We start from the raw sequence: 9,818 nt of genomic DNA on the forward strand, positions 1-9,818 counted from the left end.
TTATTCCATAATCAGAAAGAAAACAAAGCAGACATTGCTTTTTCGTTTTCTGCCCGTAAAGTCCTGCCCAGAACTCGAAAACGAAAAAGCATTCCGAGCTGCGCGCGCAGCAGAGTGACGTCAGCAGCCGCTGTTCCTCAGCTCCCTGCTGACCGAGCTACCCATCTTGTTTGGTAGGGGGCGCTGTGCACGTCTGCATTGCATTACATTGCAAACGTGTTGAGAAATTGATTGAATTGCAGCAGGGCTGAGCTCAGTTTGTGGCAGTGGCAGGAAGAACTGGTGTGGAGTTTGTATGTTCTCCCTGAGAACACAAAGGTCTTCTTCAGGTCCACTGGCTTTCTCCCACAGACAAAGACATGCATGTTATGTTAACTGCCTACTTTAAGCCAATAGTATGACGCTGTGTGTTCACCCTGTGAAGGAGAGGCAACATGACCAAGCCTGGAGATGGAAGCCTTAATGACCCTGAACATGACTGAGCAGGTGGAGGTTGAACAGGTAAAAAAAGAAGAAAAAAAGCTCCAAGCTCCTCCTTTCATTTAAAATTTCTCTCAATGCCTAAGATCTTTGTGAATAAATTTGAAGAAAAATCTTAGAATTCGAGAAATGTAAAGATTTTTCTTAGAATGACATCACTAGGAGCTCCAAAATGAACAAAGACAGTGTAGCATGTGGCAACCCAATAATAAGAACAGCTGAAAGAGAACATCTGTTTACAACATTTATCACTCAGTTTTAATTATGGATACATTTGAAAACAGCAACATAGAAAAAGTGGTCCTTCATGAGTGAAACCTGAAACAATCCTTTTGCTGCATTCGTGTAACTTAGTGTCCATCTGTCCCACGTCCTCTCATACTATTCTTCCAAGAAAAACGGCTTTGGGGTATTTGTCCCTCAGAGATGACCACTGCACAAAAAAATAGTCAGACACCGGGTACAGGATCCTTCCTGTTAATGACAGCGTCTGCACTCGGCAAATGCTTTCAACATACACTATCTGGACTTTCTTCATTCCCAGAATTCCAAGCAAGAGTCCAGCTACACAGAGAGGAACGCATGTCCCTGGGCCATTACACAGCACCTGAAAAAACACACAGACACAAAGAGAGAGGAGGGGCTGAGCACATTTCCAGGAAGTGACATAGACAAAGACAAGAACATCGCTTCAGGATGGCAGCAGATGAGACAGGCTGAGGTCACCAACGAGGTTACCAAGCGTGGAAATCAGTGTTTAGAGAATGGATTGCTGGTCAATAAATGATAAAAAGCATGTAGGTCACATCACAGCAGTGTCAGACTGGCTTTAATCACAGAAATGGAACAGCATTCACCTGGCTGCTCTGATATAAACACATGTGTAGCCAAAGTTTCATTATACTTACCCTGAACACAAAGCAGTCCCAGGATAGAGATGCACCAACCAGGCTTGTACTGGCCAATACCAATGTCCAGTTTTCCATGACACCTGACCTGCTAACCTTGATATGGGCCTTTCTGGTTTCTTTTTTAAGGACTGAAACACATACAAACACATCTGGGTGGCCTGCAGGTTCCTTCAGGGGGTCAGTAGCTTGGAATGCAGCAGGAAAACAATGTGCTACAACATCAGCCCAAATAATACCCTAAAAAAAGCTAATATTCCTGACCTTAACCTGATTTTTCTAACTGACAAAGTGCATCAAAAGGAGATGTTACTGTAGTTATTGATGTAGTTGACACTTTTAATGCATGTTAATGACTAGGAGAAGACTCAGACTGATCAGTGTGTGTTACACCAATTATGGGTCAGAGGTCATCAAGGGTAAAATAGACAGATGTTTATCTCTTGACTAATGTGAGTTCACACAAGCACACATCCCTGGATCTATTCTCCTGTTTTCCACTTTCTACTAACCAGGGGTCTCAGTTATAAATGTGCTATATGCACAAAATGGGGCCTGAAACTGGTGTACGTCACTTTCCACACAAAGGTTGTGGTCTACAAAAAACAAACTTGTCGGAGAATGTGCGATCCCACAAACTCTGACCCATGGGTACGCTCGTTTTAGAGACAGGGGAAACTGGCGACACAGATAGCAAGGTGGGGAAATGAAACCACACTGAATCATGGTTCCTCTCAGACATTGAGTTTCAATCCACATCCAACTTTCATCATAGATCGACTTTATAATAAGCATTCAAGATCACAGTGTTATTTATGCTTGCGCTGATGAGGATAACAAACATAAGAACCTTTCACATAAATCAAACAAAGGCCAATAAACCAACTTAAATCTTAAAGTTTCATCAAAGTTTTATCACCATCACACCCCCACCCACCACTATGATCACCAAGGTGATGTGGACCACAGATTAACTCTCACATTGTGAGGCAATAACACTGTTTGCTGTAAACATTTAAATACCGTGGAGACACTTGTGCATAATGCTGCGTGATGGATGCATTGGAGCTGCTGGAGGACCTTGCAAAAGGGAAATTTAGGAGGGAACGCGTTTTCAGGGATCACCAAGGTTCCCTGACCCATGATGATGAGTGGCTAATATGTTGATTTAGTCTCCCTAAAGCATTGCTCTTGGATCAATGTGCCGAACTGGGTCCAGTATTGAGGGACCGACCCACTGGAACCACTCAATCTCTGTTCAGTTACAGGTGTTAACCATTCTGGGGTTACTGGGAACTGGCTTTTAGCGCGAATTAGGCGACAGATGTGTGTTAAACATAACAATGAATGAACTCTCTGCCTGAAGCCACTTTTAGGTACAACATGATTCTCTGAAATGATCCATAGGTCTGGGATATCACAGCCAATGCTAGCGCAAACATGCCTACTGTCCTGGATGGCATTGTTAATATGACCAGTCTGGACATCAGATTTCCCTACAATGTGCCTACCAAACATGATATGTTCTTGACTCTCCACCACACTCACCAACACCTCCATTTCTGACATGGTGAAACTGCGTTTCTTTGCTCTTTTCTCCTTGGTTTCCATTGTTAACCATGAACTAACATTGATCAGCTGGCTTTTATAACTACATATTGACGATCATGAGGTGCTTTGCATCAGGGGGGCTGGGACCGGCCAGCCCCCACCCTCTGGTAAGGTAGACAACTACCACTGGATGGGAGTGTGCCTCCACAGCCGGGCTGCTGTGCCCACATCCGGCTGGATTCTGGACTTAGAATTTTTTGCCGGGTTTGGCACCCCAGGTAAGGCACCCATCCACATGGGAGGGAGGGAGGCCCCAGAGGTCAGCCGACAAAAACTTGGATGGAGGGCTGACTTTCAATAGATAGCAACAAAGAAGCTGCTCTGCTACGTACGAAACCCTGACCTAGAATCAGGTCATCTGGATTTTCCATGGCATACACCATTTAGGGCTTTTGGGCATACGTACAATTTAGTTGTTTTATAAAGGAGACACCTGGAGTGGTCAGAACCACTTCCAAAGAAATTAAAATATGAATCATTGGATTACTGGAAGGCAGAGGCTGCTAGTTACTTGTTCATACATGCTATTCCACTGGTTTACAGTATGTTCCTTCAAGGGCCTTCAAGAGCCATGCCTCAACACTGACAAGCTGAACTGCTTGGTACAGAACAAACATTCATGACACAGTCTGAGCGCGACTGTGGCGTCCAGCCAGAGGCTGCTGCTGCTGTTCAGGGGGAAAAGAAAAGCTGCTCTAGGGTCGGGCAGAGTCAACCTACAGCTCCACAGTACTGACACAGCATAGTAGAATCAGAGCCAACTCCACCAGCTGAACACATTAACACTTAGCTTGTTCTAACTGACTCTACAATCAGTCTTAAATACAGATCCTCATAATGCTTTATTATGGCGTCAAAGAAGAACTCTGTTAAATCCATCCAGTGCTCATTTGTTTTCTGTGTTCACATTTCAAACTGCTGTCGTTTAATCAATGGTGACTACCTAAAACAAGCATACAGTCTCAACACATCCCTGATGTCATTTATTTACCTCTAGTGTAGCTAACCTCACATTACCTAACCCTAGCTCACTGCAGGGTCATCTGATCACTCTGCTAGGCTAACCTGGCAGCATGCAGGTATAGTTATTCATACCTCATCTTTTAAGTTTACCAACATGGTTCTTCTGACTGGAAGCCATATTAATTCAGAAACTATTCAGAATCTCATTAAGCAGCAGAGGGAGATAAAGATTAGGGTGATGGCAAGGAGGCTTTTCAACCTCAAAGACTTGGAGCTCACTACCAAAAATAAGTCCTCAGGGGAAACATGCAAAAAGCTGCTTAGCTGTCAGGGTTTAGTTAATTATTACCATTCAATATTGAAAAGCATATCAATATTTCTGACATGCTATTTTGTATTAAAATGTGAATAAAAATCATTTTCTTTTCAAAAATCAACAATGTGTTTCAGTGATTCTCTTTGGAGAGATGAACTTCTCATTTCCCATTTCGGCTGAATGAAAAGACTTTTAAATCTAAATCTGCCAGGGGTATTAATACTTTTAGGCCTAGCTATAGCTCAAAGGACTTGTGATCAGTCCCTCAGCGTTTACTTACATTAGTCCAATTCTGATGTGAACTTCATAGACAGAAAGACAACTATTTGTGCATAGAGAATCATTGATAACAAGGCATGTTGCTGTCAGGTGTTTGGGTCTCTCACCATGTCAGGTCTGAGTCTGAACACCAAAGGCAAGGAGTAACGCAGCGCGGTCAGGGTGCTGACAACAGAGGAACTCCATGACTGGTGCACCTCTCGACTCCGTGGGATCCGACTGATGGTGAACTGAAAGGAAAACATGGTGAGGGCTTTTTCTTTTCCGTCAATAATAGATTTGCCTTAAACAGTCCAGCAAATGTCTATATTCTATTTCTTATTAAAGTACTGTTACTGTTGAATGAAATGAGACGTATGCTTCATTGAATGACTCAGGAGCACATTCCACCTACTGCACTAGCCCTCATGATATAACAGTACACAGCAACCTTGACCTTAGGTCAGAGCAGGGTCAGCTTGGGTCTTATCCTGGGTCAGTATGGCCTGAGTTATTAACTGCCTCTATATAAAAACATTCTTCGTGGCAGATGATGTAGAGTCCTGCAGCTGACCATGCAAACAGGTTGGACCTCCTCGACATTTTAGTTGATCCTTCTCAAGCATATTTAATCAGAGTCCTTTTGTCTCCCATGATGCACAGTGAGTTTTTAGAGTAAAGACATGGACTCATCCCCGGTGCTGACCCTCACAGCCAACTTTAGATTGTTTTCTGCCTTTTTCTATCACTTTGCTCAACCTGTTTACTTTAAGTCTGACAACCTTGACTCAAAGTTCTGTTTTTTCCTGACAATCATCATTGATCATGATCAAGTCTCTTTCAGACCCCCTCTCACAAAGCTTTATGTCATAATCCTTTGCCTCCTCAAACAAATGTTAACACCAGACAACGATAATCTGAGTAAATAAAACAGTTATTAAGGGGAGACAGCTCTCCAAACCACCCTGGCCCCGTGTGAAAACTAACTGCTCCCTAAACCTAACCTAATAAGTAGTTGTTTCACCCTTGGCAGCAGCAAGCATTGGTGATACTGGCAATGAGTCTTTTCCACCACTGTGGAGGAATTTCAGCCTACTCTTCCTTGCAGAATTGTTTTAATTCAGCCTCACTAGACAATTTTCAGCATGAACATCATATTAAGAGTCAACAGCATCTCGGTTTGTATGTTCAGACTTTAACTAGGACAATCGAAATTTTTCATTTTGTTTTTTTGAGCCAATCAGGGGTGGGCTCGTTTTTCTGAAATGCTGCATTAGTTTAGTAACAGATGCAACAGGGTGCACACCTTTCAAAAGGCGCCTTTATAACCCTTTCAGATAGAACTGCACACAATATATCATCATGGCAATATCGCTGTGTGCAATATTTATATCACAAATGAGTCCAGTAATTGTGGACTAATATACACTAAATGTTATGAACTCGTATTTTACATGTTAATGTAATATTTATCTAGTTGGTTGGAGTCTCATGGAAGCAGATGAGGACATTGTCCAAAATGCTGAAGGTCACAGACTGATGGAAGCACAGAGAAAGAGAGAAAAGAGGAAAACAGGCAGATATCGCACCTGATATTATCCTTCATCACAAGATTTTCTAATATCACGCAGCCCTACTTCCAGACTGATCCAGACATCCATGACTTGGTTCGTCTCCTGTGCATACATGTGTTTGGGTTGGGGCATGATGTGTTGGAGCCTACTTCACTGTGTCAGTCAGGTTCTATTTAATTGAGTTCTTGATTCTACAGGTCAGGTGGTAATCAGACCTGGTTGTAAAAAATGAACCATAAAATGTGGTTAACTACAGTTAACATGTGATTTTGACATCGAACCAGGTTGGTTTGGACTTCCCTTAATAAATTAAATCATCATTTGAAAACTGTATTTTGTATTTCTTCAGGTTCCAGAAGGACTTTAATTGGGCTTTAATTCTGGCCTGAGACGAAGCTTTTCCCCGTTAAGGTTTATTAGTTCCCATCTCCCTCCCACCTTCCTGAAAATAATTTTCCTACAATTTGCAGATAAGAAATGATGTTTGACCACCGTTTTTCCAACCACATTTTATATGTGACCTACATGCTTTTTATGATTTATTGACCAGTAATCCATTCTCTAAACACTGATTTCTACGCTTGGAAACCTCAACCTGTCTCATCAGGCAGGCCTGGGCTGGGCTGATTGATCTTGGTACAAGTAATCCAGATGAGCGACAGGCGAGTGTAACTAAAACTTGGTCATGGCTAATTCTGTTCAAACCTCTCCACTGTTTGCCTTTCTCTGAGACGAAATGTGTCAAATCAGTACCGGGACACTGGACTATTTGTTCTGGAATCAATGTGTGGAGTGCAGGAACAGTATTTTCAGTTCTCTGGATCTTTTGTGTGCCATATTTGGCTCCTCTCAGCGCTCTCTGGCTCTTTCTTTGTATTTGGAACGATGGTTCCTAATAGAGTTGAAGTTAGTGTCTCTTCTATGTTTCAAACTGATTAGCTAATATGGTCACCTGGGGAACTGTGAGGAACTCTGAAGTTAAGGGAACTTTGTGCCACCTTATAGACCACATTAGTAAATGATGATTTTCTTGGACAACGTCATCTTTTTTGGACTTTTTGCCTGGTTGGTGCTTCAGACATAGATCGGCAGTGGTGTTGTTAATGGATGTTTGGGACTAAACTGGTCTGGGCAGCAGCTCTGGTTCTATGTGCCTGTGTCTGTTATTAGTGAAACCGACCCATCAAGTAGAACATGATCTGGTGTACATTAATGGTCCCTCTCATGCAAATGTTTGTACCTGTAAGTCAGAGTGTGATTGTGGTTTAGAGCTTTCGAAGGTGACAATTTTCTCCTCGCTCATCCTGTCAGTGTCAGCGATGACGTAGTGTCGAGGTGTGTAAGCTGCAGACAGGCTCTCCATCAGTCGCATGATCTCTGTGGTGTGACCACCTATAAAACATAGACCAAACACACAGGAAGAGAAGCTTCAGCAACCTGCAGCTCTAAATGATTATGATGGTCCACCTTTGTAGTTACCTTGTTGGTTTGATGAGAGCATGAATGAATGCTGCTTTATGTTTCAAAGCGTGATTGAATGTGTCTGATAACAGCAGCATTTGTGTTTGGGACTGTCTGCTGTACCAGATTTCAGACACTGATTATTTTGAAATACTCAAACTTTTCGCTTTCACATTGTACTTTTTTATGCAAATGAACTATAACTTGTAAACAAAGATGTGTGTGGATTTCTCGCGTTAATGAGGCTGACTCCAGTGACCTGACCAGCTTCTCTTTACTTCACGCTCTGGTGAGCCATCACTGCTGTCACTGATCTAAGGTTAACACTTCAGTGTAGTTTATCTCTGGACCAGGACAGGTGAGTGCTGGGTGCATCAGGGCTGTTTTTAACCCACCTGACTGGGTCTGTCCTTCATTCAACTCAGTCATCTCACACATCAGATCATATCTTTATGGATTAGAACTAAACAGCACCTTGGTTCTGGATGTGCACAATTACTGCTGCAACAAAACACTGGATCAACCTTTACTTTCTACAGCGGGACACACGGCCTGTTCCAGTAAACTGCATACTGGGAACCAGTTAGTACCCAGCCTAGAGATGGAGGGGAGGTGGACAGTTCCTGTTTAAGCTGCCTGCCTGTCTGACTGCTGGGACTCCATTCTGGATCTCACCTGATCCTGCAACGACCAGAACAGCAACATGGCCTCTGGCTCCGGGCGGCTGATTGGATCCCGAGATTACAACCAAATATAACCGAAGAAGAAATAGTAAAACTGTCAGGAACAGAGCGAACACGAATCCTAGCAGCAACGTCATGGCATCTACGGAAGCTGTTTTGGACAAAAACAGACGGTGCTTCTTCTTCGCAATGGAGGCAATATCATTCATTTGTATTGCATTGCCGCCTCCTCGTGGTTTACTAAAGTAATTGCTTAAATACATCCATCAATTAGCTGTCATCTATTTATTTATTTATAGCTGCCATGGCCAGGAACCTTAAAACTGCTCAATATTTAAATGTTTGGTTTTTAATTGTCTGATTTTAAAGGTAATCTAGAATAAAGCCAGACATGGGCAAGCAACCCCACATAGAAACATAGCAAAATATACTTGTATTGGTTTAATAAAGATGGGTTGATTTATTGCTCAGTAATAAGTCCAGTGAGTGAACTGGTGTTCAAAAAGCAACTAGAACACTCAGGAAACTATTGCTTGAAATAAAAAAATGGTGGAAAAACAGTGGGCAGAACTTCTAAGCAGAGCTACGTACGAAAGAATATTACGTATTCAAGTTCAATTTTTAAGCAGGTAGAAATAACATCTATCACAAAAACATAAGAACAAATAGCTTTGATAACGTTTGATTTTATGGTGAAAAAATATGGACCCAAAAGCACTGAGTGCATCAATGAATGGGTTAAAGACGTACATTTCCTGGTTCATTTAGTCTTACAATTTTACAAAAAGGTTGAGGTAATTAAATTCAATCTCTAGTCCATCTTTTCTTTACCTTTACTTAGTTTATTTTTCTTTCTCATACCCATGCAATGTACTTTTTTAAAATGTTTTTTGTCATCATTAAAGCTCTTTGAATTGTCTTGTTGCTGGAATGTGCGATACAAATCAACTTGCCTATTCATTAGTACTTATATCTCTTACAATCTTGATGAATTTTCTGTGGCTGCTTATTTTTTGTCTTTTACTCTTATTTTCTTATCCAAGAGGATCCATATGCACCTGTTTGTACAAATGTCACTGAGCTTTGAGACATTGTTCACATTAAAAGTCAAATCCTGCCGTGATCTTTGAAAACTGCACATTAAGCTATTCTACAGAGTTCCTCATACATCAGTCATTTAACAGAAATTTTTGTAGATTTTTTTCTTGTCCAATAGTATTCAGATTTTTAGCTTTGAATTGCTATGGATTCTTTATAGAGCTTCTTTACTTTGGTTAAACATCCTTGTTTTTAGTATTTAATGAGTCTAACCTTAAGCAGGTTGTGTCTGTTCCAACAGAGCTTTAGAAATAAAACTGGAGTGTTCATAGACACTTTGCCACCCTGAGCTGACCTGTACTCCAGCTGCCATCTACTGCTATGATCCATACCCAGACCTGGACTGACTTCAGTTTATTTCTATAGCGCCACTTCATAACAAATAGTCTGAAGGCATGTTACAGTAAAGTCTATTAAATCCAGTCATACATTCTAATTTGATCCTAGTTATCAAACAGTTCAGTCA

General features: G+C 41.6%; 1 protein-coding gene across 3 annotated transcripts; it reads right to left on the reverse strand.

The window, feature by feature from the left end:
• Positions 1-711: 711 nt before the first annotated feature.
• Positions 712-8,456, reverse strand: alg14 (ALG14 UDP-N-acetylglucosaminyltransferase subunit). Of its 3 annotated transcripts, XM_047349115.1 has the most exons (5): positions 8,247-8,456; positions 7,351-7,502; positions 4,665-4,787; positions 999-1,087; positions 712-913 (listed from the first exon to the last, which is right to left on the reverse strand). In XM_047349115.1, exons 1-5 carry the CDS (start codon positions 8,389-8,391, stop codon positions 901-903), a joined length of 522 nt encoding a protein of 173 aa, XP_047205071.1. In that variant the 5' UTR covers positions 8,392-8,456; the 3' UTR covers positions 712-900. The 3 variants fall into 3 exon arrangements, with proteins under 3 accessions (XP_047205071.1, XP_047205070.1, XP_047205072.1); XM_047349114.1 differs by having other exon boundaries at positions 712-1,087; XM_047349116.1 differs by lacking the exon at positions 8,247-8,456 and adding an exon at positions 7,590-8,205 and having other exon boundaries at positions 712-1,087.
• Between the last annotated feature and the right edge of the window lie 1,362 nt (positions 8,457-9,818).

Source organism: Girardinichthys multiradiatus, chromosome 21 (genome assembly GCF_021462225.1).
Source record: "Girardinichthys multiradiatus isolate DD_20200921_A chromosome 21, DD_fGirMul_XY1, whole genome shotgun sequence".
Classification (NCBI taxonomy): Eukaryota; Metazoa; Chordata; class Actinopteri; order Cyprinodontiformes; family Goodeidae; genus Girardinichthys; species Girardinichthys multiradiatus.

Excerpts from the sequence above, each read along its gene's own strand:
- alg14 (XM_047349114.1), bottom strand. The coding sequence starts at position 8,391 with ATGACGTTGCTGCTAGGATTCGTGTTCGCTCTGTTCCTGACAGTTTTA. Across the intron at positions 7,503-8,246 it reads TCTGGTCGTTGCAGGATCAG|GTGGTCACACCACAGAGATC; the intron begins GTGAGATCCAGA and ends TATGTTTTATAG. Across the intron at positions 1,088-4,664 it reads TCAGACTCAGACCTGACATG|GTGCTGTGTAATGGCCCAGG; the intron begins GTGAGAGACCCA and ends GTGTTTTTTCAG.